Below are 27,743 nucleotides of genomic sequence, written 5' to 3'. Positions count from 1 at the left end.
GCGAAGAGGTTAATAAAAATGAGTTGAGACCACGTTTGTAAGGTACTGACAACATTTTGACCTTGTAATCAATTTATGAAGTCAGGATCAGGACAAAAACGATTCAGAAACAGACTGCCAGGTGAAACAATTAGATAAGTAATGGATTGCCAGAGCAAAATAACAATTAGCTGAAAGTGAGTGCCTTTGAAATGAATTAAAGTTGATATTCAACGTGGGTGACCAAAAAGACCAGCAACAATAAAGAACCTCTGTTAACAAGTGACCTGGAGTGGCAGTAGAAAATGTTTTCCAGATGCAACTCAACTGCATCTGCAAAAAAGATTGCTGCCTCCTGGACTATTGCACTGCCGGTGCACGCAGTCCTTATTCTTCACCTGCACCCGCTCAAATTTCAGTTGTACGCAACCTTGGTTTCTTAGTGTTCCTGGTTTTTTCAATCTCCACCTGTGCGGCGTAACAACCTTAATGACTATTTAAAATTGGTATTTGAAAAGAATCTGTAGTAAACAATGTTTTCAATATATGTACTTACCCAGGTTCCCTATAGTATATTGGGTGGCTTGTTTACTTTTGTTCCTATATATAGAAGTGCCATGCCTTGCCAAAATCCTACATATCAATGTACTAGAATTCTTTAAAAAAACATTGTTTTGCACCTCTCAAAATAAAGGCATATCACATTTTATTTAAAGCAAAGACACCCCTGCTCTTATATTCCAAGGCAAAACGCTGTATACATACCGGGACAACATGAGAGGCACAATCTATCATCACATTTAGCAATTACCGGATATATTCTGGGTGCGAGGTGACCTTTACTTACCCTGGAAGGATCTGTGGTATGTAGTGCTGTAGATTCACATGCTCTGCTTCCTCCTTCGATCTAATGTTGGGACCAGATTTGTGCAAGTTGTTTTTCTTCAAAGAAGTTTTTTTCGAGTCACAAGGTTGAGTGACAAATCCTCTCTGTGGGCATCAACTCCATTGTTAGATTGCTTTCCCGCAGTAAGGTGAGAAAGGAGTGCAAGTATGTGTAAGTAATGCGATGACCATGCTAAATGTATAAATAGTGAAAATTAATAAATGTAAGGAACTGCAACGGCCAGAGGTGTCCAGGGAGGAGGATGGGTGCGTGTGTTTCTACAGCACTACATGCCACGGACAGAGGCTTACAGGGTAAGTGACATATTCCATTCAATGGCATGTGTGGCTATAGATACATATGCGCTGCATAGACTGTAAAGCAGTCCATCCTGTTAAGCGGTGGCTAACCTGTGGGTGTTGTAGTGTTTTGAAAAACAAATACGTAGCCCTGCCTGTCCTACATTGGCTTGTTGGCATGCTAAAACATCCACACAATAATGTTTGGTGAAAGTGTGTGGGGTGGACCATGTTGCTGTTTTACATAAGTTAGCTATGGGAATTTTTCCTAAAAAGGCCATGATTGCTCCCTTTTTGCGCGTCAAGTGTGCTCTGGGAGCATCAGGTAAAGTCCTTTTGGCCTTAGCATAGCAAGCCTGAGTGCACTTTACCACCCATCTGGAAATGCCTGCTTTGGACGTAGGGTTGCCTTTGTGTGGTGGTTCAAAGGGGACAACAAGTTGCTAAGCATTTCTGAAAGTTTTAATTCTATCAATGTAGAACATAAGCGCTCTTTGACATATAATGAATGAACTGGCAATTCAATAGATTGATTGATGTGAAATTGTGAGACTACCTTCGGTAGGAATTTAGGGTTGTCTTTGTGTATTTGGAAGAATGGTTCTTCCAATGTTAATATTTGGAGCTCACCAACACGTCTGAGTGAAGTTATGACGACTAAAAAAGCGACTTTCCATAAGAGGAATTGAAGAGGATATGAGTGTCGAGGCTCACTATGAGGTCCCATGAGTCTTGTGAGTACTTCATTAAGGTTCCATGAAGGTGCAGGAGGAATCCTGGGTGGAATAACGATTTTAAGTCCTTCCATGAAGGTTTTTAAGACTGGAATTTTGAAAAGGGTTAGGTGGTATATATTTTGAAGATAGGCAGCCATGGCTGTGGGATGTAAGTGTATAGAAGTACATGCAAAACCCACATTTTGTAAGTGAAGTAGATAACAGATAATGTTTTGTACTGTAGTTGTGAAAGGCTCAAGTTGTGTTGAGTGGCAGTAGCAAACAAAACGTTTCCATTTTGCTGCATAGCAGGCCCCAGTGGTAGGTGTTTGTGCTTCTTTAAGAATGTCCATACATTATGCTGGTATGTTAAGAATACCAAATTCAATGAGCTCGGGAGCCAGATCGCTAGGTTGTGAGTTTTGGGATCTGGGCTTCTGATTTGTCCGTGATTTTTCATGCCCTGTTGGGGAGCTTCTCGTGTGGAACTACTGAAAGGTCTAGTAATGTTGTGAACCAAGGCTGACAAGCCCAAGTTGGAGCTACTAGGATCATTGTTGGAGATGTCTGCCTGAGCTTTTGAACCAGAAATTTAAGGAGAGGGAGAGGTGGAAAAGTGTAGGCACATATCTTTGGCCAACTCATCCATTGTGCGTGGATAGTGGGTGTGGGAACCTGGAGGCGAAGTTTGGGCATTTTGCATTTTCTGCTATGGTGAAAAGATCGATTTGTGGGAAGCCCCACTTTTGGAGGTAGGGTAGGAGGACTTGTGGGTGAAGTTCCCATTTGTGGGCTTGTTGCTGCATCCTACTGAGCAGTTCTGCAAAGCTGATGCCTGTTCCCGGAAAGGTGAATGTAGTGAAGTAGAGCGTAGTTCCAGATGGTCTTAGACAGTTTTGAGAGTTGTGTAGACCGGTAGTCCTCCCACCCCCAGATTTTTAAGATAGTACATTGTTGTCATATTGTCCATTCAGACTAGGTAACCTTGTGAGTCAGGTGAGTTAGGAAAGCTTTAAATAATAGGTGAACAGCTTAAAGCTCTAAGTAGTTGATGTGGAGAGTTTGGTGTTAGACATCCCATAGGCCCTGTACCATGAGTTGTTGGAGGTCTGCACCCTATCCTGTCTAAGATGCGTATGTTCTGAGAATGAGGTGGGGAACAGGGTCGAGAAAAGGCTTCCTCTTCAACAGGTTGGTGGTGTTCCACCATTGCAGATAACAGTGAGTGTGGTGGTCTATCACCACTAGATCTGTCAACTAACCCTGTGAATATGACCACTGACGAGCTAGACATTATTGTAATGGATGCATATGTAATCTTTCATGGAGAACTATGGCAATGCAAAAAGCCATCATCCCTAGCAAAGCATGCCCAACCTCACTGTGAGTTTCTGGGTGGTCTTAAAGTTATGAATTCTTACGGGATTAGGGTAAACTAATACTGATTGTGTGTTAGACACTTGGTGAAAACTCAAGATGCAGTTGTTACCCCAAAGTAGCCATTCTTTAAGTCTAGTATTGCCATAAAGTCGCCTTGTTGAACAAGTGTCATGACATCCTGTCAAGTGACCATATGGAAGTGTTCTGATAGGATGTACTTGTTTAAGGGCCTGAGATATAAAACTGGAATTAAAGACCCGTCCTTTTGGGGATTAGGAAGTACAGAGTATACCCCTGAACACTGATGTTGAAGAGAGACAGGCTCTATAGCATCTTTGAGGAGAAGAGCTTGAACTTCCTGTTTGAGTAATGCTTCATGCTCGTGTGACATCCTGTGAACTCTAGGTGGAATGTTGGGTGGTGTGGTAATGAGCACAAGACAACAGCCTTGTTGGAAATAGCTAATCTGATCTGATGGCTTGCCATGCAGATAGGTAATTGAGAATTCTGCTCAACAGGTGTTATGTGATTGGGGGAAATATAGGGTAGTCACTGTTTGGTAGAGGCTGTTCCACGGGGGAGGCACCCTTACCTCTACCGGTGTGGTTTTCTCTAAAGGAGCCATAGTAGTAGCCGTAAGAGTATGAGCCCGGACCTTGCTGCTTTTGTCGGACTACATGTAGTTGGAGGCTCCATAGTAATCTGAGCGAGAAAAAATCCCATGGGTAGCAGGTGTTTGACGTGCCCCCATAGCTTTGGCCTGCTCAGTAACTTTAATTTTCTCAAATGTGGAATCCACCTGGACGCCAAGCACATGTTCCTTGTCAAAGGGCATGTTTAAGAAAGCTTGTTAAACTCAGGCTCAAACCCAGAGATTCAAAGCCAAGCATGACGCCTAAGTAAAATACAGGCATTTAGTCTATTGGCTGCGGTGTCTGCACCACCTAATGCACACTGTATGGAAGAACAAGTTACTTACCTTCGGTAACGATATATCTGTAAGAGACCTATATTAGGTATAGATTCCTTACCTTAGAATTACCCCCAGACCTCAGACTAGATCCGGAGAATGTTTCTGTAGCAGTACCGGCGCGCGTCAGTAAGTGGCGTCGGTCGACTCCACGTCTGTCGTACTTAGATGCCGCCTCTGCGTGCTAACGTCAGTTCTGACACAACTTTCCACGCCAGAAGCGCAAAGCCACGCAAGACACTGACCACTGGTGCACAAAAATTGGGCCCTGAAAGGGCGTCCCTTAAACCAGAAGTCAGTTCGCAGAACGGGGAGGATGGGTGGGGAGGTAAGGAAGGATTAGTTACTTACCTGTAATCCTAGTTCTCATCCAGGGGTATACTCATCAAAGTCATAATCTATGAATAATCCCCGCCCATGTGCGGGATCCCGGAGCATATAGAAAATACATATATATACATATATATATACATATGTGAAAACATATAAATGCAGCCTAATAATGTTCAAAACATGGCAATGCTGTAAATTACATATTTTTGCATAGTAGTGCCCCCGTAACCCGTAAGGAAAAAAGGAAGCATCAGGCAAATTATAACACAGCACTGCTTTATTGCCATAAAGCAACATGTAATTGTAGGCATTCGCCAGTAGGCTGCAGTAGAGTATCAAGAAACCAAGAAAACTGACACCCTGCCTTTAAGGCATTAGAGTAGGGGGACCGTGCCTTTAAGGCCTGCCTGTGACCCCCCTGCTCCCATGATGCACTACAGGTGGCAGTTGGGCCAGTTCTTTTTGGCGGTGCCTCCGCACCTGAGTAGATCTGTCTTCCATACATTACTTATTTAAAGAGAAAACATTGCTCGTCCGGGGAGGTGGGTGGGTCGCTTATGACTTTGATGAGTATACCCCTGGATGAGAACTAGGATTACAGGTAAGTAACTAATCCTTCTCATCCAGGGGATACTCATCAATAGTCATAATCTATGAATAGAGTAGCAAGCCCATACCCAAAGTCTCGCGGACGAGCAAACAAGAGTTAAAAAACAAACAGCAAAACACATTTTGCATTTACAGTTATGCAAACAGGTTCCTCAGAGAAGCCTGCCCCACCTGGGCGTCGGCCTGCGCGTCTGAATCTAGGCAGTAATGGCGCGTAAAAGTATGGACTGAGCGCCATGTAGCCGCTTTACAGATCTCAGACATGGGAACGTTGCGAAGGAGTGCTACAGTAGAAGCTTTCCCTCGAGTAGAGTGTGCTCTAGGTTTACCCTGTAGAACTTTGTGGGACAGTTGGTAAGCCAAAGCTATACAAGAGACAATCCATCTAGAGATAGACCTCTTGGCCGCAGCCAGCCCGGTATTAGTGGGCCCATAGTTAACAAAGAGCCTGTCTGACTTTCTAAGAGTAAGGGTCTTAGCTAGATAGAATTTCAAAACCCTCCGGAGGTCAAGAGAGTGTAGAGCTCTCTCCGGGGGAGTGGTCGGCTGAGGAAAGAAGGTGGGCAACGTGATCACCTGATTAATATGGAAGTCCGAAACCACCTTGGGCAGGAAGCTCGGATGAGTACGGAGCACCACCCTATTAGCATGAAACACAGTGTAAGGTTCCTTGCAGCAGAGGACCTGAATTTCACTAACTCTACGGGCCGAAGTGATGGCTACTAAGAAGGCAGCCTTCCAGGTCAAATGTTGCAAGGAGGCCTTATGAATCGGCTCAAAAGGAGCTCCCATCAGCTTAGAGAGAACGATATTAAGCTCCCAGGAAGGGGAAGGAGACCTTACAGGTGGGTAAACCTTCTTAAGCCCTTCTAAGAAATCCTTTACCACTGGCATCCGAAAGAATGAGGTCTGGGTAGGAGACTTCCTATAGGCTGTAATAGCCGCTAAGTGTACTCTGATGGACGAGTACTTTAACCCAGACTTCGCCAAGTACAGTAAGTAGGGGAGAATAACCTGTTCTTGACCCCGGATCGGATCAAGGGCGTTATCTCTACACCAGAAGCAGAATCTTTTCCATTTAAAGCCATACGACTTCCTCGTGGAGGGCCTCTTTGCCTCCCGAAGAATGCTCATACAGTCCGGTGGAAGATCTAGATGTCCGTACTGGATGAATTCAGGAGCCATGCCGTCAAGCGGAGGGAGGGGAGATTGGGGTGGAACACTCTCCCCTTGTCCTTGGTCAGCAAGTTCGGCAGGCATGGCAACCTCCTCTGTGGTACCTCCGACAGCTGGAGTAGATCTGGGTACCACCACTGCCGGGGCCACTCCGGTGCTATTAGGATCATCCGAGTTCTGGCCCTGTAGAACTTCTGAATCACAGCCGGGATGAGAGGGAGAGGAGGAAAAGCGTAAAGCAATGTCCTCGACCAGCTGATCAAAAGCGCGTTCCCCTGCGACCCTCGTTGAGGGAACCTGGAGGCGAAGACGGGGCATTTCTTGTTGTCCGCGTCTGCGAACAGATCGATGTCCGGTATGCCCCACAAGCGGAAGATGTCTTGAGCGACGTCTTCGTTGAGCACCCAGTCGTGCGCTTCGACGAAGTCTCTGCTGAGGCCGTCCGCCTGCACGTTCAGGGTCCCTGGCAGGTGAACAGCGACGATCGTCAGGTTTCTCGCCAGAAGCCATTTCCAGATTGACTGGGCCTCCAGAGACAGGACCCGTGATCTGGTCCCTCCTTGCTTGTTCAGATAGAACATAGTCGTGGTGTTGTCCGTCTGAACCTGAACATAGTCGGTCTGCAGGGATGGGTACAGGGACTTGAGAGCGAGATGGACTGCTCGGAGCTCCAAGAAGTTGATGTGATAGCTCTGTTCGGTAGCGGACCAGAGACCTTGTACTTGAAGCCGGCCCATATGAGCCCCCCAGCCCTGCATGGAGGCGTCTGTGACCACTGTCTGTGTCGGAGGCGCCTGATGGAAAGGGACGCCGTGAAGCAGATGGGAGCGCACCATCCACCACCGGATGGAATCCTTGGCGGCTTGATGAAGGGTAATGTGATCTTCCCAGCGGTCGGACCTCTGCGACCACTGATCCTCTAGGTCTTGTTGCAGAGGACGCATGTGCAGACGTGCGTTGGGCACGATGTAGATGCACGAGGCCATGGATCCCAGGAGAGATGACACTTGTCTGGCTGTGGGATATTCCGTGCTGAGAAGCGTGCGGCTTTTTTGCAGCATGGAGGATAACCTCTCCTCCGAAGGACACACGCTTGCGCTTGAGGAGTCTAGAGAGGCGCCCAGGTAGTAGATCCGCTGAGTTGGATTGAGGATCGACTTCCTGTAGTTGACCTGAAGGCCCAACGAGTGTAGAAGGTTTAGGCAGAACGAGAGATGACTCTGGAGTCGAGCCGGAGTGGAACTTTTTAAGAGCCAGTCGTCTAGATAGGGATAGACGAATATCTTCCGTTTGCGGAGAAATGCAGCCACCACCGCCATGCACTTTGAGAATGTTCGTGGCGCGGACTTGAGGCCGAATGGCAGGACCTTGTATTGATAATGTTGGCGAAAGATGCGAAATCTGAGAAACTTCCGATGTTTCGCTGAGACAGGAAAGTGGAAGTATGCATCCTGTAAGTCGATGGCACACATCCAGTCCCCCTGGTGTAGATGTGGGAAGATCTGGTGCAGTGCTAGCATCCTGAATTTTTCTCTTCTGAGAAATCTTTTGAGTAGGCGGAGATCGAGGATGGGTCTGTAGTCTCCGATCACTCCTCTTTTCTGAACAAGAAAATACCGGGAATACACTCCCTGATTTCTCTGCCTGTTTGGAACGTCCTCTATGGCGTTTTTGGAGAGGAGAGTGGCAACTTCGTCCTTTAAAAGCTTGTTTTGGCTGGGAGGGAGTGGCTGTTTCCGTGGGGGTACCTGCGGAGGGGGGAGATTTGAACCTCAGCAAGTAGCCACGCTCTACAATACTCAGTACCCATCTGTCGTTTGTAATTGTATTCCACTCTGCCAGGTGAGCGGTGATACTTCCTCCTACCGGAGTGGCGAACGAGGGCGGAGGAAGTAAGTTTTCACTGCTTGGGAGGTTGCTTGTTAGAGGACTGCTGCTGTTTAGCATTTCCTCTTCCTCTGCCCCGGCCCCTTTGCTGAAACTGGGACCTCTGTTGGTTTTGAGAGGACCATTGGGGCGTTTGAACGCGCTGGTGAAAGGCACGTTTGTCGCCCTGGCGAAAGCGCTTGCGGAACTCTTTGCGTTTTTCCAGTCCCACAGCCTTTACGGTGTCCAATTCCGTTTTCATCTTGCTCATTTGGTCGTCCGCATGAGCTCCAAATAGCGATGATCCATTAAACGGCAGGTTCAGAATTCTTTTCTGCGCATCTGGTTTGAGGCCCGTTAATCTGAGCCAGGCCGAACGGCGGGAGCAGATGCCATGGGAGTAGCCATGCGCGGCTAGGTCTGATGCATCCGCCGCTGCGCTTATTACTTGGTTGGCCACCAGTCCGCCTTCATGGAGGATCTCCGTGAAGTCCTGCCTGTCCTCCCTAGGCAATTTCTCCACGAATCTGGCCAGGGAATCCCATAGGGAACGATCATACCTCCCCAGCAGGGCTGAAGCGCTAGCGACCTTCATGTGCGAGGCAGAGGTGTTGCACATTCTCCTGCCGTAGGAGTCCATCAGCTTGCTGTCCTTCTCAGGGGGGGCAGAAGCAGATACTGAGGCTGAGTGAGACTTCATGGCCGCCGCCACTATCACCGAATCCGCTGGCGGGTCCGCCCTCAAGAATAAAGGGTCCTCGGTCGGAGCCTTGTACTTCTTTGCTATTCTCGAGGGGACCGAGCCCGCTGTAGCCGGTGTAAGGAACGTGGCCATCGCTGGTTCTAACAATCCTGGCACCAACGGGAGCAGAGGTCTGGGAGCTGACCGATGGTGTAAAGTATCAAAGATCACAGAAGTGGGTGCCTGAGGGACGTGCAGTGCGATGTTCAACTTCTGCGCCCCTCTACCCAGGACGTCCGAGAAAGTTATAATGTCATCCACCGGAGACACTCGCGATGGAGGCGTGGATGAAAAAGTAGGAGAGTAGTCCCGGACTGAGGATCTTGTGGATGAAGTCCCAGTGGATGACCTGGTGCGTCGCCTCTTGTGGGAGCGTTCGCTATGATGAGCCCTTGATCCTGATCTGCGCTTGGACGGAGATCTTGGACGTTTTGGCGCGGTGCGACGGTCCCTGGAACGAGACCGGCGTGGTGAAATTGGCCTTGGATCCCTCGGAGGCGATTTACTCTTGCGCGGTGGGGAATACATGCGGGAGTAGTCCGATCCCGGACTCCGACATGTGCCAGCGCCCACATCTCGTAACCAGCGCGGTGACAGTCCAAACCACTCTGGAGCCTCGGGTGATCTTTCCGGAGATATTTGCACGATGTGCAGTCCCGGAGATGATGACTGTTCTCCTGGGGACCTCTCCGCGGGCGGTCCAGTTTTCGCCCTCGACGTCGAATCCCTTGACGTCGACGACGTCTGCGTCACCATCGGCAAGTGTGAGGTATGCCGTTCTGGTCTCGACGGCGGTCTCGACGCCGATCGCGGAGACCTCGACGTCGATCTCCTCTTCTCTGGCACCTGACGTCGGCTAGATGACCTCGACGTCGGCCGCGTCTTCGACGTCGACCTCTCTCGACGTCGACTGGGCGACTTCGACGTCGACCTCTCTCGACGTCGACTGGGCGACTTCGCCGTCGACCTCTCTCGACGTCGACTGGGCGACTTCGACGTCGACCTCTCTCGACGTCGACGTGGTGATCTTGACGCCGATCTCGACATCGACCTTCTATGTCGCCGAGTGGGGGTAACCATCGACGGCGACCGGCCCACTCGCGGCGGAATGTACGTCGCCGCATCTCTCGACGTCGACCCCCTCGAGGGTGGCGGAGAGTGTCTCGACGTCGACGGAAGCCTCGACGTCGACGGAGACAGTCCAGATGTCACTAGACTAGCAGCCTTCGAGCCCGAAGGGCCGCCTCTCGACGCCGACTTACTTTTGCGCGGCGGAGACTCTTGATGGTGGGATGAATCCCTCGACGCCGAAGTTCTCTGCCTTTTCGCCGGCATCCTCGACGTCGACGCGAACCTCTTGGACTCCTGGTCTTCTTGGAGCCCGGGGAGCTGGTATGTCGCCGTTTCTGTACTTGCGTAGCTGAAGAAGGTGGTCTTGATGAGGAATGCTCGCCTTCACGCCGGCTTTGTTCCTTCTCCAGTCTTGCATGCAGTTTAATGCGCTCTCTGTCCCTCAGAGTGCGCTTTGAGAACTTCTGGCAGTGGGGACACTGGTCAGGATCGTGTTTTGATGGTAAACACACAATACACACCGAGTGTGGATCCGCCAGTGCCATTTTATTACCACAAGAAGGGCATTTCCTAAATAAAGGAGTCATTCTGACTGGAAAAAATTGGAAAATTCACTGGAAACCAGCAGAATCAGCCCTTAAAAACCAGAAAACGTCGAAAAAAGCTTGAAAAAGCTGTAATTCAAAATTTCAGTCAAAACTGAAGAGCTCAAGCTCCAGGATCCTCACAGAAGGAGCCGGAAAAAAGAACTGGCCCAATAGCCACCTGTAGTGCATCATGGGAGCAGGGGGGTCACAGGCAGGCCTTAAAGGCACGGTCCCCCTACTCTAATGCCTTAAAGGCAGGGTGTCAGTTTTCTTGGTTTCTTGATACTCTACTGCAGCCTACTGGCGAATGCCTACAATTACATGTTGCTTTATGGCAATAAAGCAGTGCTGTGTTATAATTTGCCTGATGCTTCCTTTTTTCCTTACGGGTTACGGGGGCACTACTATGCAAAAATATGTAATTTACAGCATTGCCATGTTTTGAACATTATTAGGCTGCATTTATATGTTTTCACATATGTATATATATATGTATATATATGTATTTTCTATATGCTCCGGGATCCCGCACATGGGCGGGGATTATTCATAGATTATGACTATTGATGAGTATCCCCTGGATGAGAATCTATAACTAATATATGTCTCTTACAGATATATTGTTACAGAAGATAAGTAACTTTTTCATCTGAAAAAGACTATTAGTTATAGATTCCTTACCTTAGAATAGATACCCCAGCAATGCCAAGTCTGGACGTGGCAAACCAAGTTCACACCAGAAAGTCCTGGAGAACAGAACAGCCAAAATAGGCGTCTCTCCAGACTCGGCTATCCAGGCAATGTTTAGTGAACGTGTGCAAAGATGCCAACGTGGCTGCCTGGCAGATGTCAATGAGCGGGACTCCACGTCCCAAAACAGTAGTGGCAGCCGTCGCCCTGGTAGAATGGGCATGCATCCTACTGGAGGTTCCTTTTTCGCCAAAGAATAGCATATTTTGATGCATAGGACAACCCATCGAAAGATGGTACGTTTGTGCACGTCCCAACCTTTCTTAGCGCCCACATAACAATGAAGAGTTGATCATCCACCCGGAAATCTTTAGTGCGTTCCAGGTAGAAGGACAGCGCACGTTTTGGGTCCAGACGGTGGAGTCTCTCCTCCTCTTTGGAAGGGTGCGGAGATGAAAAGATGGTGGGCAATGTGATGGTCTGACCTATGTGGAAAGGGGTAACCACTTTGGGCAGAAAAGAGGGCCTAGTGCAAAGGACCACCTTGTCCGGACGAACTGCAAGAAAAGGAGGCTAAAGGAAAGAGCCTGAAGATCACGCACTATGCCAGCAGATGTGATGGCAAGCAGGAAAGCGGTCTTTAAGGTAAGTAGAGAACTATTATGTAGTGGCTTGAAGGGAGCACACATAAGGTAAGTAAGAACAAGATTCAAGTCCCACGGGGCATTACGAAAGGAGGAGGAAAGAGATGAGTAATGCCCTTTAGAAATCTATTTACAATTGGAGACTTGAAAAGAGAAGGCTGATCAGGAAGGCGCAGAAAGGCCAAGATGGCCGAAAGGTAGCCTTTAAGAGTGCCCAAAGCAGTGCGCTGCTGGGCCAGAGATAGAATGAAGAGGAGAACCTCTGAAGGAGGGAAACAAAGGTGATCCACAGCCTTTGCTGTGCACCATGCCACAAATTTGATCCATCTACAGGCATATACCGTTTTAGCGGAGGGACCCCTGGCTGCCAAGATGACAATACAGATTTCAGGAAGAAGGTCAAAAGCTGTCAACTGTCGCAGCTCAATCTCCACGCAAGGAGGTGGAGGCTGGATGAATTCGGACGGACAGTCCCCTGCTGCTGCAACAGAAGATCGATGGCCATGCTCAAGAGCTTGTGGTACCAGACTCTTCGTGTCCAGTCGGGAGCCACAAGAATGTCTTGGGCCCGGTAGCTCTTAGTCTTCTTCAGTACTCTGGGCAGAAGTGGTACAGGCAGAAAGGCGTACAGAAGGCCGCAATTCCACTCACAACGAAGAGCGCTGCAGAGCGAGTGCCGCCTTGGAAACTCTAACTCGCAGAATTGCTGACATTGCACGCTCTCTTCTGTGGCGAACAGATCTAACCAAGGCTCTCCCCACTGCCAAAAGAGACCTTCCACCACCTCCGACTGTAGACGCCATTCGTGATCCATCATGCTCTGGCGGCTGACTTCTTCTGCCCAGGGGTTCAGAGATCCTGCCAGGTGTTGAACCACCAGAGACATGCCCTGATGTTCCAGCAATGTCCAAAGGCGAAGAGCCTCTTGACATACGGTCCACGACCCAACCCTGCCCTGTTTGTTGCAGTACCACATGGCGGTGGTGTTATCTGTGAACACCTGCAATACTCTTCCTTTGACAGAAGGAAGGAATGCCTTCAATGCAAGACGGATCGCTCGGAGCTCCAAAAGGTTGATATGGAGACTGGACTTTGCCGGAGACCAGAGACCTCTGATCTCCGCCTCTCCCAGGTGGCCACCTCATCCCAGGAGTGACACAAGAGTCACCACTGTGAACTCTGAAAGATTTCCCTGATGCTGCGCCCACTGGAACTTCAGGTCCCACTGCAGTGCCAATCATATGTCACCTGGCATGATCCACCAACAGGATGCAAGAGGCTATGAGGCCCAGCAGCCTTAGGGTCATTCTCACCGAAATCCGTGATAGAGGCTGAAAAATCGGTATCGTAGCCCGAGTATCCCAAACTCGCTGCTCTGGAAGATAAGCCTGAAACTGCGCTGTTCCCAGAACTGCTCAGATGAAAAGGAGTTTCTGAGAGGGAGTCAGGTGTGACTTCAGCATGGTTGATAGTGAACCCCAGCGAGTGCAGGTCAACCGTAGTCTGGAGGTGGGTGACGACTGCTTGGGGCGAGCCCGCCTTCAACAATCAGTCGTCGAGATAGGGGAAGACCGGAACCCCTGATCTGGGTAGATCAGCTGCGACAACCGCCATGACTTTTGGGAACACCCGAGGGGCGCTCATAAGGCCAAAGGGTAGCACGGTAAACTGAAAGTGCTCGTGGCCTACTGTGAACCGCAGGTAACGCCGGTGGGCCGACAGGACAGGGATGTGGAAATATGCGTCCTGCAAGTCCAACGCTACCATCCAGTCTCCAGGGTCTAGGGCAACCAGAACATGAGCTAAGGTGAGCATCTTGAACTTCTCCTTCCGGAGGAAGGCGTTGACGCTCCTGAGGTCCAAGATAGGGCATAGGCCCCCTTTGCCCATCTTGAGAACCAGAAAGTAGTGGGAGTAGCAACCACAACCGACTTCTCGCACAGTGACCCCTTCTATAGCTCCTTTGGCCAAGAGAGCTGCAACTTCCTGGCGGAGAAGGGCCAAGTGATCCTCCGACATGCGATGGAGTGATGGTGACATGGAGGGAGGGGTAGTCTCAAAGGGGTGGGAATAGCCCCTTCGGATTATCTGCAAAACACACCTGTCCAACTTGATGTTTTGCCAGTGGGGCAGGTGATGGCGGATCCTGTCGCCAACTGGCAACTGGAGGCCCTGGACGGTCGGACTAGGAGGGTTTAGAGGCTGCTGTAGAAGCGTTATGGGTGGACTGGCCCACCCGACCAGCATCGCTGGGTCCCACGTTCGCAGCTACACAGAGGCTGGATAGCATGCGCAGCCCTGTGGCCAGAATGGGTGGAACGTGGTAGGGCACCACTTCCGTAGCTACGAAGGGGGCCAAAGGCTGACTGCGTAGGGTGAGAGGTTGCTGTGAGGTCCAAGGTTCTGGCTGTAGCCGCTGCCACTTGAAGTACTTCCGTCAGGAGGTTAGTCCAGAAGGCAACTGTAGGAAGCTCAAGGCCCAAGGCCTCAGACGCCCTACGTAACACCACTGCGTAAGAAACTCCCTCCTGTGTAGCCGTGGTAGGGGGAGGGGGGGGGGGGGGAGGGGAGAGAATTCCAAGGTCTGCGGAGGTATCACCCAGTTCCTCTCGACAGTCCGGCTCCTCAAGCTGGTCAGCTTAAGGGACCCCAGACCTCTCCAAGTCCTCCTTACCCTCCTCTGGCTGCCACTCAGGGAGATAGGGAACGCCAGGGGTGAACAGCGGTACAAAAGTACCCTCAGGTGTCGGTACCAACGTCGTCCGGCACCAGGTCCAAGTCGGGGGTGAGGCTGGGGTCGATGTCGGTTGGGGGCACGACAGGTGTCGGGAGCATCGTCACTGGAATCGGCGCCAGGGAAGGTACCATGAGGTAGATTGGAACCAATCCAGATACAGGCCTGGATCTTCAAGGGCCCTCTGACACCGGAGCTGCCGGCGTTGAAGGCCCAGGGCCCCCAGCCGAGTCTTTGAGGCCTAAAGACTCACCTGCAGCGTTGGGCTGCCCAAAAATGCAATGAAGAGCCTTGTAAAAGGCTTGAAACTGGGCAGGGGACGCTTCAGTTCCGGGAAAAGGAGGGAAGCGCAGAGACGTCCCAGAAGCAGGTTCCAGTGACAAAGCAGGAGAGCGACAGCGCTGCAGGTCCTTCGTCCTGTCGACAGACGGGGAGAAGGCGAAGAGCGACGATGCTTCTTCGCTTTCTTCTTGTGCTTGAGTAACCAGATGAGTGCGAAGACGAGTAGTGGTGACTCCATGACTGGTCCCGAAGCCTTCCTCTCGACCGGCACGTAGCGGTCTGCCTGGCCTCCAAGAGCTTTTGGGACCATTCCCGCAAAGACTTCAGATTCATGGCCTGGCAGTCGGAGCACAACTTCAGGTCGTGGTCACGCTCCAGGCACCAGAGACACACGAGGTGCGGATCCGTAACAAACATCAACTTGTGACAGGAGTCACAAGGCTTGAAGCCGGTCTGATGATGGGACATCCCTCATGCTACCAGGAGTGGAAGACTATAAAAAGACAGCGACAAAAGTCGAAAAAAGAGTTTCGTTAATAAATTACTGATGGGCACACTCTCTCTAGATCTGCGCTGGCTGGCGCGATAAGGAAAAAGAAAGAACTAACATTGGCGTGCCGGGACGGCGTCTAAGTAGACACCGCAATGTCATCCCGGCGACCACAACGCCGACGACGGATGCGGTGTCGACTGACGCCACGTACTGACACGCAGGGGTACTGCTAAAGAAAAATTCTCCAGATCCAGTCTGACGCCTGTGGCTAATACTAAGGTAAGGAATCTATAACTAATTGTCTCTTTCAGATGTGTTAGTGATAATGTTCCCTTGAGAGATATTGAAGCAGATCCTACATTTCGCCGTTAGAGTGCTAACAGAGTTTGCGAGATGGCAATATGCCAATGGTTGGCAGCCGGAGCTACAACTCTTCTCCCTGAAGCATCTATCCTTTTACTCTCTTTTTACAGAGGCAGTGTGTCTCCGGTGGCCTGAGAGTTGGCACTCTAGCGTGCTGTGGTGGTAACTATTGAGTCTGGGGGGTCAACTGCCCTCTAATGTAAATAGGGTCAGATGGTGCGGGTTTGTATTTCTTATCTACCCTAAGCGTGACAACCTTAGCCCTAATAGGTTCTTTAAATATGTCCTCTGTATGCCTAAGCATACATTTTCGCATGGGCAGGTATAGAGTAGCCCTATGTGTGGTGGAAAGCATGTCAAAGAGGCAGTAATCCTTTAAAGGCTCCTTATGAAGCTTCACATTGTGAAAAGCAGTTGATATAACCTCTTGGTAGGAGGCAGCATCTTCAGGAAGATAAGGGCGTGCAGGTTGTCAGCAGGGGATCTGTTTCATTGTCGTCCCATACCCACCAGTGACCGGCTGTGGAGACCCTTATGATGAGTCATCTAGTAGCTCTCCTGAAGGAGATGGTGGTGCAGGAGTATGTGAAAGTGGTGGAAGTGGGGCTGAAGGTGGTGGTGGAGTTGGTATGGGAGGTGGAAGACTGGTAACTTTGTCCATAGTCTTCCTTTTCGGAGGAACTGGTATATCTAAAGCTTCTTCAAAAGTAAGCTTCATTTTAGGTGATGGAGAAGAAGAAGGTGTAGCCAGTATACGTCCAGTATGAACCTGGATATGGATTTTCTTCTGGTGCATGACCCGTTTCTCCTGTAACTTGTACAGGATTGATTCCACCTGGGTGTCGAAAACAAGCTTAGAGGACGGCTTGGTCTGCTTCGGCTCCGAAGCTTTTGGCTTGGATGTAGACTGCGCACTCTGTGCCGAGGTGGAAGATGGCAGCTTTCGGCTTGGTATTGAAGATCGACTCAATGCGGGTTGGTGGTCTCGGTCCGAGGAAGCCGAAGCAGATGGCTTCGACTTCTCATGTGCTTTTGGTGCCAAGCCCGAGGTCCGTATTGGTTTTTCGGTGCCGACCATGGCTAGATACCAGTGTTGGCCTGGGGACCGGAGATTTTGAGACCAGCAGTGCCGAATGTTTTTTGGTAGGATTATGCTGGTGGATAGGAGCAGGGAGAGGGGTACTCAAAGGCTAGTGATCTGGTGTAATGTCTTCTACCTCAAACTCTCACCAACGAACAAGTTACTTACCTTCGGTAACGATGTATCTGTAAGAAACATTAGTTAGTTAGATTCCTCACCTTAGAATATCCCCAGGCGTCAGGCTGGATCCGGAAAGATTTTTCGTCAGCAATACCCCTTGCGCGTCGCTAGACGTCGTCTGCGGCTCCGCGTCCGTCGTCGGCGTCGTGCGCCGGAATGACGTCGTCGGAGTACTTAGACACCGCCTTCGCGCGCTGATGTCAGTTCTTGTACATAGCTTACCGCGCCAGGAACGCAGAGCCATGCAAGAGACCGACACTGGTGCCAAAAAATCTAGGGCCCTAGAAAGGATAGCCTTAACCCTAGATGTCGGTTCGCAGAACGGGGAGGATGGGTGGGTCGGTGAGGAATTTAACTAACTAATGTTTCTTACAGATACATCGTTACCGAAGGTAAGTAACTTGTTCATCTGAAAGAAACAACTTAGTTAGATTCCTCACCTTAGAATAGATACCCCATTAATACCAACCCCGGTGGTGGGTCTGCGAACCAAGATCACACCACAAAGTCCTGGAGAAGAGAATGGCCAAAGAAGCCATCTCTCCGGACTTGGCTGTCCAGGCAATAATGCTTGGCATACGTGTTCAGCGAAGCCCACGTTGCTGCCTGACAGATGTCCTGCAAAGGGACTCCCCGTCCCAGGGCAGTAGTAGCCGTTGTGGCCCGGGTGGAATGGGCTCTCAGCCCTACAGGAGGGTCCTTTTTAGCGAAGGAGTAACAAGCCTTTATACACAATACGACCCACCGTGAGATGGTCCGCTTGTGTACTGCCCTTCCCTTCTTAGCACCCACGTATCCAACAAAAAGCTGGTCACCCGGAACTGTTTGGTGCGGTCCAAATAAAAGGACAGCGCCCGTTTTGGGTCCAGCCGGTGAAGCCTCTCTTCCTCTTTCGAAGGATGCAGAGGCGGAAAGAAGGTGGGCAAGGTGACAGATTGCCCGATGTGAAAGGGAGTTACCACTTTTGGAAGAAAGGAAGGACGAGTCCGGAGGACAACCTTGTCCGGATGAACAGAAAGAAAAGGAGGCTTAGATGATAACGCCTGGAGCTCACTCACCCGTCTAGCCGAGGTGATAGCTACCAGGAAAGCAGTCTTAAGAGTCAAAAGACGAATGGGACAATTGTGAAGAGGCTCAAAGGGAGGGCACATCAGAAAGGTCAAAACTAAATTCAAATCCCACTGAGGCATTACGAAGGGGACAGGAGGAAACATGTGAGTAATGCCCTAAAGGAAACAAAAAACAACAGGGGATTTGAAAAGAGAAGGCTGATCAGGAAGTCGTAAGAAAGCAGAGATAGCCGATAGATAATCTTTCAAGGTGCCCAGAGCAGAGCCCTGCTGCGAGAGAGAGAAGAAAGAGGAGAACCTCAGAAAGAGGGGCGGAAAAGGGATCCACAGCCTTTGCTGTGCACCATGCCACAAATTTGTTCCACCTGCAGGCGTATACCGTTTTAGTGGAGGGACGCCTGGCTGCCAGAATAACGTCACAGACTTCAGGAGGCAAGTCAAATGGCATCAACTGTCGCCGCTCAATCTCCACGCATGGAGGTGGAGACTGGACAGGTTCGGGTGGAGAACCGACCCCTGCTGTTGCGACAGAAGGTCCTCCCGAAGAGGGAGGCTTGTCGGAGGATCGATTGACATACTAAGTAGCTCGGGATACCAGTACCTTCGTGCCCAATCCGGAGCCACTAAGATGACTTGGGCCCGGTCGCGCCTGATCTTCTTCAGCACTCTGGGCAGAAGTGGTATAGGCAGAAAGGCGTACAACAGCCCGCAACTCCACTCGTGACGAAAGGCGTCCCCGAGCGAGTGCCGCCTTGGAAACTCCAGCGTGCAGAACTGCGGACATTGCGCGTTCTCTTCGGTGGCGCATAGATCTAACCAAGGCTCTCCCCACTGCCGAAAGAGGCCTTGCGCCACGTCCGAGTTTAGACGCCATTCGTGATCCATCATGCACCGGCGGCTGAGTTCGTCTGCTCTGGCGTTCAGAGAGCCCGCCAGATGTTGAACCACCAGGGTGATGCCCTGGTGTTCCAGCCATGTCCAGAGGCGCAGAGCCTCCTGACAAAGGGTCCACTACCCCACCCCGCCCTGTTTGTTGCAATACCACATGGCGGTGGTGTTGTCCGTGAACACCTGTACCACACTTCCCCGGACAATGGGAAGGAATGCCTTCAGTGCAAGTCGGATCGCTCTCAGCTCCAAAAGGTTGATATGGAGCCGAGTCTCCGCCGGAGACTAGAGTCCTCTGATCTCCGCCTCCCCCTTGTGGCCCCCCCATCCCAGGAGGGACGCATCCGTCACTACTACGTGCTCCGGTTGGGGTAGGGAGAGGGATCTGCCGCTGACCCAATCGCGGTTTGTGAGCCACCACTGCAACTGCTTCGCAGTGCCCTCCGAGATCAAGACATGGTCGGACAGATTGCCACGATGCCGGGCCCACTGAAACTTCAGGTCCCACTGCAGAGCCCGCATTCGCCACCTGGCGTAATGCACCAACAGGATGCAGGAGGCCATCAGCCCCAGAAGCAGCAGCACCAACCTGACCTAAACCCAGGATAGAGGCCGAAAGATGGGAATCAGAGCCTGAATATCCCGGACCCGCTGCTCCGGAGGATAGGCCCGGAACTGCGCCGAATCTAGAACCGCTCCGATGAAGAGGAGCTTCTGGGAGGGTCTCAGGTGTGACTTCGGCACATTGATGGAGAACCCCAGCAAATGCAGGAGGTCGGCCGTAGTCTGGAGGTGGGAGACGACTGCCTGGGGCGAGCCCGCTTTCAAAAGCCAGTCGTCGAGATAGGGGAAGACTGGAACCCCTGATCTGTGCAGATGAGCTGCGACCACCGCCATCACTTTCGTGAACACCCGAGGGGCACTGATGAGGCCGAAGGGGAGCACGGTGAATTAAAAATGCTCCTGACCCACCGTGAACCGCAAGTAACGCCGGTGGGCCGGCAGGACGGGGATGTGAAAATAAGCGTCAGCCAGAACCTGAGCTAAGGTGAGCATCTTGAACCGCTCCTTCCGGAGGAAGGCGTTGATGCTCCTGAGGTCCAAGATAGGGCGTAGGCCCACTTTGCCCTTCTTGGGAACCAGAAAGTGGTGGGAATAGCAACCACGACCTACTTCTGGACCAGGAACGCGCTCGACGGCCTCTTTGGCCTTCCAGAGAAGGTTCAAGTGATCCCCCGACATGCGGTGGTACTGTGGTGGCATGGCTGGAGGGGTCATGTCGAAGGGGAGGGAGTAGCCCCTTCGGACGATTTGCAGCACCCATCTGTCCGACGTGATGGAGCGCCAGTGGAGCAGGTGATGGCGAAATCTGCCGCCCACTGGCGTGGAATGTGCCTGAAAGCTCGGACTAGGAGGGCTTTGAGGCGGATGCTGCCGGGGTGGATGTGGACTGACCGGCACGTTGTCCTCCAGTACCGCCTCGGCGGAATCCACGTCCGCGACCGCGTGCAGGTTGGTTCTGCGGCCGGTGGCTAGGCGGACTTGAGGAGGCACCCCTTCCTTGGCCACGAAAGGCGGAAGTTTGCGGCTGCGGGCCGAGAGACCCAAGGACTTGGCCGTAGCCCGGGAGTCCTTGAAACGAGCCAGCACACTATCCGCCTTCTCGCCAAAAGGCGAGTGCCCTCAAAGGGCATATCCATGAGGGTACTCTGGACATCCCCCCAGAAAGACGTGGACCGTAGCCAGGCGTGGCGACGAAGCGCCAACATGGTCGAAATTGCCCGCCCCAGCGAGTCTGTGGTGTCTAGTCCACACCGTATGGCATGCCATGCTGCATCTCGCCCATCAGCCAGTGCCTGGGTGAGCCGTGACCGGGCCTCCTCCGGACACAGGGGCAGCACGTCCTCCACCGCATCCCACAGAGAGTGGGAATAACGGTCCAAGAGGCACGCGGTATTCAAGGACCGCAGACCCAAACTCAGGGAAGAGAACAGCTTCTTTCCGAGTAGTTCCAGCCTCTTGGATGCCTGATCCGGAGGAGCGGACGGGAAGGAGGATTGGGAAGTCGAGGCCTGGATAACCAGACTCTCGGGAGTGGGGTGTTGGGACAGAAAACTGGGGCTGCCCGGAGCAGGGTGGTGGCGCCGGGCCACGTTCCGATCCACAGGAGGTACTTTGGAGGACTTGGACCAGGTGCCCTGCAGAACATCTACGAGTGCCTCATTGAACTGCAGAAGATGCTCTGTGGAGCTTGCTGACGGTTAAAGCACTTCTGTGAGGACGTTAGTCCTCACGGCCACAGCAGGCAACTCCAGCCCAAGGGCATCGGCCGCCTTGCGCAGCACCACTGAAAAAGCTGCACCTTCCTCCGAGGCCACAGTCGGAGGAGAGATGAAACCAGCGTCCGGGGAGGTGTCCAGACCACTGGCATCCCCCAGTTCGTCTGCCCAGTCCTGTGAAAGGTCGGCCTGTCTGGCCATAGGGTCCTTAGACCCCTCCCAGTCGCCCCTGTCATCCGATTCCTGATAAGCAGGAGGAATAATCGGAGCCGGGCAGTAGATGAATTGCTCATGCATCGGCGTCGGATGCGGCGCCGGGCCCGGGGCTAAACCGGGGAACGGCGTCGTCCGGGGACGGCGCCAGGGACGGCGCCGGGGGTGGAACCGGTGTCGGCGCCGGCGGAGGAGGCGTCGTGAGGTCGACCGGCGCCGGCAGAGATCCAGGCCTGGATCCTTCGGGGACCTGTGGCGTCGGGACCGAAGTCGTCGACGGCGCCGGAGCCGCCGGCTCGCGAGGTCGCCCAGTCAAGCCCGCGGACCAGGAAGGCGCGCCGGCAGGCGTCGACGGCAGAGCCAGGCCCCTCATGGCAGAGAGGAAGGCGCTGATCTCCGCCGGAGTCGCGTCAGTCCCAGGGACCGGCGGGTATGGAGACGGACGCGGCTCCTGAGGCTCTGACGGAGCCGCGGGGGTGGGACCACCCTGACCCTCGACCGAGTCGCGCGACCAGCGAGGGAGTCCGAAGAGTGGCGTCGCCTCTTGGACTTCTTCGAGCGCTTCTACTTACCCGAAGACTTCGAGCCCGACGAGCGATGATGGTGACTGCGGATCCGCGACCGGTCCTTGGACCTCCTCCTGGACCGGGACCGTGAACGGCACGGAGCCGAGTGCCGAAGCTCGAGAAGCTTACGGGACCAATCCCGCCTAGCCTTCGAGGTCAAGGCCTGACAGTCGAGGCACGACTCCGCATCGTGGTCGGGCCCCAGGCAGGAAAGGCACCGGCGATGGTGGTCCGTCACCGACATCAGTCGATGACAGGAGTCACAGGCCTTAAAACCAGGCATCCTACCGGCACCAGAGTCGAGTCGACAGAAGACCAAAAAGAGTCAAAAAAGTTTAGTCAAAAAGTGACTAAGGGGTAAGCTCTTCTTCCGTGACGGCGCTGTCTGGCGTGGAAAAAAGAAGAACCGACGTCAGCGCGCGAGGGCGGCATCTAAGTACTCCAACGTCGTCATTCCGGCACACGATGCCGATGGCAGACGCGGATCCGCAGATGACGCCTAGCGACGCGCAAGGGGTATTGCTGACAAAAAATCTTTCCGGATCCAACCTGACGCCTGGGGATATTCTAAGGTGAGGAATCTAACTAACGTGTTTCTTTCAGATCGAGAAGGCGCCTCCTTGTCAATCAATGGCTGCTCCTGGGCATGCTCCTCAACAAAGATGTTGGGCATGTCGTCGGTGGCTCTGTGATCTCAAGGTGTTCAAGCTCTCCAATCCTGAAGAGACTTTTTGGAGTAGAAGGATTTGCAGGCATTGCAGACCGCTTCGATGTGCTCGGGGGACAAGCACAAGTTGCACACCAAGTTTTGGTCTGTGTGAGGGTTCTGTGCATTGCAACAGGGACAGAACTGAGAGGGTGTGTGTTCCATTACCAGTAAAGCATTTTCGGGAAGACTGGGGAGAAAGTAGGCCCTGGAGGGCACCACCCGAAGGGGCTTCGGGCGAACGGAGTCAAATACACAGAGTTTATAATTGAAGTTGGAGAAGGAAAAGCCTGGGTGACACCAATACTGTTTAAGAGTCACTCAACCTTGTGACTTAAAAGACTTCTTTGAAGAAAAACTACTTGCACAACTCCAGAGCCAACACTACATGGCAGTAGTATGCAGAGTATATGTATCTACAGCGACACGTGCCATCAAACACTAGGTTACCTTTGCGAACAGCTGGGACAATATTTTACTATGGAACATGATAAATGCAGATCCACAGGAAAACAGTCCAATGAACTACAATTAAGCCAACGATAATACCAATAGCTTTATACAAATGAACTTGCCGTGAGTTCTTGTTCTAGTCTGTCCAAACTACTTTGAGATCCATTTTTCAGCCTGTTGCCTTGTGCATCTGAACCTGGAACATCACTGTAAAACACACTTGCCCCTACAATGGAACCTCCGTCTCTTGTCTTCCCTCCAGACAGGTTGACTCCAACAGCACACCAGAGCTTTGAAAACAAACACAAAAAAGCATATCAATGTATTTTCTCCGGGGAAAAACACTATCAATGATGAGCATTAGGTGTCAATTTTATTATAGTCCATATTCTGGTACTATGAAATATATAAGGGCAATTTAAATCCAGTCCATTCCAATTCATCTTAAACATGACAGAAACCAGACTACAAGAACACATCTGAAAGATGAGTGACTTCCCTATGCGTTCAAGATTTTCCCATTTACTGCATTTCCCCTGCAGGTAAAAAGACAACATTAGTTCAGCCCTTGGAGGCCAACCTGCTTATGGGATACCTGTGGAAGGAAGGTGGGATGGAGGAGAAGAGATTAGTTCAAGTTTAAAGTTTATTTTTATTTTTATTAGCGTAGTTACTTAAAACCATTGCTACAAAATGTATCGATAAAAACTTTCATTATGAATTAAGAGTTTAAAAAAGGAATTTGGTAAAAAAACTATTAATCTGTCATTTCAAATGCGATATATAGTAAACGATTCAATTACTTGGTGCCTTTCGGCTGCCTTGCTTTTAGGCAGCGGGTTCCTCTGCTCAATGTTAGTGCTGGGATGTTCCTGTAGCAATTGTGGCATTTTCTTCTCCACCTGCCTCAAGAACTTCACCAGCAGTTTAGCTGCGAGTCCTCTGGGGCAAAACAAGCCAGCATCGTGTGCGAATGCTTCTATGATTAAAAAATGGTTTTAAAAGTTGTTTACAAATACAGAGTAGGTGCAGCATATCTTCCTGCGCTGTGCTACACAAACGGCAGATGGAATCAAATTGGGTTTTCAGCCAGTGTGGAAAGTGCTTTGTGCATGGTAGCAAGCCAAATCAGTACTTTAGAAATCTGATTTTGGTCGATTTAGCAAACCCCAAGGCTAGATATTTTTGAGCAGTGGGGTAGAATAGGTGCTTAGAGTCATCCAGCCGTGTGTCCTTTTTGATAAGGCTGCTTTGTCTTCAGTCCAGAATAGGCGCTTTACTGTTTTCCATACAATATTTTTTGAAAAAACAGTGGTTGGTGTGTATTTCCCAGAGCTCGGTTAGGCCCAGGGTGGTCAGACTTGCTTGTAGATATTTTGCAGCAGGTGACAACATTTTGTATTATAACTCTACCCACAAGCACCAATTAAGAGTTCCTGGCTTTGATTTCCGCATTTTGTCCGAAAAGATAGCAATACTCCTTTTCTTGCAAGAGTCTGCTTTTGGACGCCAAACTCAAGCCTGATCTGCGCAGGAGAGACAAATTTTGGCAAGCCAAAAATTATTCTATACGTTAATGCAACCGTGCTGTCTAGGAGCTTGGAGTCTCTGCCCCGATGTGCCTCACTTCCATAAGCTATTGTGGGTAGGAGTTTTGCCCGTATTACTTCGGCAAGTGGTTTGAGTGAAGGGCCATTCAATTTAGAGTTGAGGTCTCTTATTGAGACTGCCAGGGCTTTTCCCTTTCTTCCAATTGAGTCCCTTTGAGCTGTAGAGTGTCCGCCTTTGTCAATGTTCACTCCTAAATATTTATATTCTGATACTGAGTCTATGCGGTTGTGCCCCCAGAACCAGGCCGCTGTTTTCTTAAGAGTTCTTTTTAATTGTCATGGTCTTGGTTTTCTCCAAGTTGATGTTCAGGCTGTTTTCTTCCGAGTATTCAAATGTGTGTTGAGGAGATGCTGTAGACCCACCTTCGTCTGACTGATTAAAACTAAGTCATCTGCATAGAGTAGATATGGTAACGCTAGGTTCCCGAACCTTGGGGAATGTGAGTTACTAGCGTTTAATAGCAGGACAAGGTCTGCAAGGAACAGATTGAATAGGGTCGAGCCAGCACGCAGCCTTGCTTAAGTACTTTCGTTGTTGGTATCCGTCTCGAAAGGGTTGACCCATCACCCAGTTTTACTTGGATCCAGATTTGGGTGTGCAAATGGATTAACAAATTAAGCAGGGCCTGAGGTATGCCCCAGCTGGCCAATTTTGACCAAAGCATATTGCTGTTTTCGTGATCAAAGGCAGCCCTGTAATCGATGAAGCATAAATGAAACTGTATTTTTATATTCTCAGCCTCATCAATGAGGGGGAGAGATTATAAATCCCTAGTAATTAATTCACACGATCACTTTGCCAAGGTCAAAAAGGAGGCATGGTGGGCCTGCTAGAAAACACTGAGTGGAGGGAGGTCTGATGGCACCAAGAGAGCTGGCAATATCTTCCAGGCTCCGGATGATTCACTTAAAATACTTGCATATTAATTATTTGACACTGAAGCTGATGTGGAGAGAATAGCACCATGCTTCCCCGCGTTCATGCAGTGTACTGAGGACAGCGCACACTTTTTCCACGTGATTCAGTTTTGCCTGGTGATTGTAAAATATTGTGCCACTATATTCCTAACACTTGCCTGAATTCTGGAGCGGCCCCAAGATCTCTCCCCTCACACAGTGATTCTGGGATTGATGGACGATGTGAATGGTAGAACAGAGGAGGCTCTACTGGTCAGCCTAGGTATGCTCATTACTAAAATAGACAGCACAGGCCTGGAACTCCACTACCCCGCCCATGTTAGCGGCCTGGTGTAATGAGATGGACTGGTTTCCAAAAATGGAACCACCAATATATGTGTTATGGGGATGCCCCGAAAAAGACAAGATATTTGGGATAAATGGTGGGACTTTTAATATGCTTTACTGAATGTATTTTCCAACACTACAGTCTATTTGCGTTGTAAAGCTTGTTGGTTTCACCCCAAATCTAAAATAAATAAAATGTTGGTTTCTGACAAAGAGAAACATTATTGTTGTTAAGACTAAGGGGTCTATTTACGAACTAGTCACGCAAAACAATGTAGCAAGTCACCTTGCTGTGCTGCGTGACAGGGCAGGAATGCACCGTATTTAAATCAATAAGGCGCATTCCTGCCTTTCTCCCTGCACTGGTGCCATTTTGACAGCCTAGCGTCAACACGGAACTATTGCACCATGGTGCAAGGGTCCCTCCATTGCATGCAGGATTGTTTTGTGCAGGCAGGGGAAAACAATCCTAAGAGGCATATTCCTCTTTCTATGTGCTCTTTCTATGGGTTCTGCAGAATGCAGCACACATAGAAAGAGGAAGCAACGAGGTCCTTCTCCTCGTTACGCCTACCCTAGTAAGGCATATCTTTTGGCGCATTCCCAGGTTTGCAGTTCTGGAAAATTTGGGAATGTGTCAAACACCATGCGAGATGCGTGGGAACAGCCATGCAATGCCCACGGAATGCCTTCCCAGGGTAGAGTAAGACAATGCAGCGATAAGCAATATCCACTGCATTGCTTCACTCCAGATTTATGAAGCCACTCAAAGCCACACAAAGTGCCTGTGCATGGCTTCATAAATCTCATTTAGGACTTGCATCGCTCTTGCACCACCTTGTGTATTGCAAGAGTGACACAACTGGTGGATGCGTCTGAGGTTGCCTTGTCCCCCTGATCCTTGAGGGTTCCTTGCTTAATTTGTTCATCTGTGTATAGGTTTGGTTTTCCCGTGGCCCCCCCCTCCCTCTCAGACCCCCTTTTTATTGACCACCCTATGGTGGTCGGGTGTGGAGTTCCTCTGCTGTGGTTAGACGCCCTTTCAATGTTTCTCGCCTTGCTTTTTTTTTTTTTTTTTTTTTTTTTTTAAAAAGGGTGTATCCTGACGTCTCTTATGTGCAGTCTGATCTCCTGTAATTTAGCGGAGCCCCTGTGGGCCAGTCATTGTTTTTTGAACTGCTTGAACATCTCTGAATACTAGCGGCCGGCCCAGGAGGTTGTAGGCCCGTGCTTGTACCCCTTTTCTCTGCACAATATAAAAAAAAAAAATAAAAAAAAAAAGAGAGTGACACAACTCTGCTCTTAAATAGGCCCTAAAGTTATTTACCCTCCCTCACTATCACTCTGGTTGCTATCCTGCAGATTCCTTACACGTTGAATCCTCCCCAGGCACCAGAACGTTAACTGCTCTCAGAAGTGGCAGGTGGCGCTATGTAGCTTCAGACAGCTCCACTCCATTCTCCAAATGTGATGACTAGGAGCTAATCTACGATGCCTCCAAGTGCACTAACATCAGTTATAAAACTTATTTCCATGCCCTTAAGAAATAGGCAAGAACAAGGTCAACATGAAACGAAAATAGAATTGTGTACCAAACAACCTTGGTTTCTATCCAATTGCTTGGAAGGAGGA

General features: G+C 50.5%; 1 protein-coding gene across 3 annotated transcripts in view; it reads right to left on the bottom strand.

Moving 5' to 3' along the window:
• The window catches only part of SPAG9 (sperm associated antigen 9), a 1,633,747-nt gene that overhangs the window by 804,671 nt on the left and 801,333 nt on the right, over positions 1 to 27,743 (bottom strand). For all 3 annotated transcript variants that reach the window (XM_085617154.1, XM_085617155.1, XM_085617156.1), the window contains one exon: positions 23,379 to 23,546. In XM_085617154.1, the coding sequence (XP_085473280.1) occupies positions 23,379 to 23,546 (168 nt within the window). The remainder of the gene's footprint in view (positions 1 to 23,378; positions 23,547 to 27,743) is intronic.

This window comes from Triturus cristatus, chromosome 7 (genome assembly GCF_964204655.1).
Source record: "Triturus cristatus chromosome 7, aTriCri1.1, whole genome shotgun sequence".
NCBI lineage: Eukaryota > Metazoa > Chordata > Amphibia > Caudata > Salamandridae > Triturus > Triturus cristatus.
This window is presented reverse-complemented; position numbering and strand designations above follow the sequence as displayed.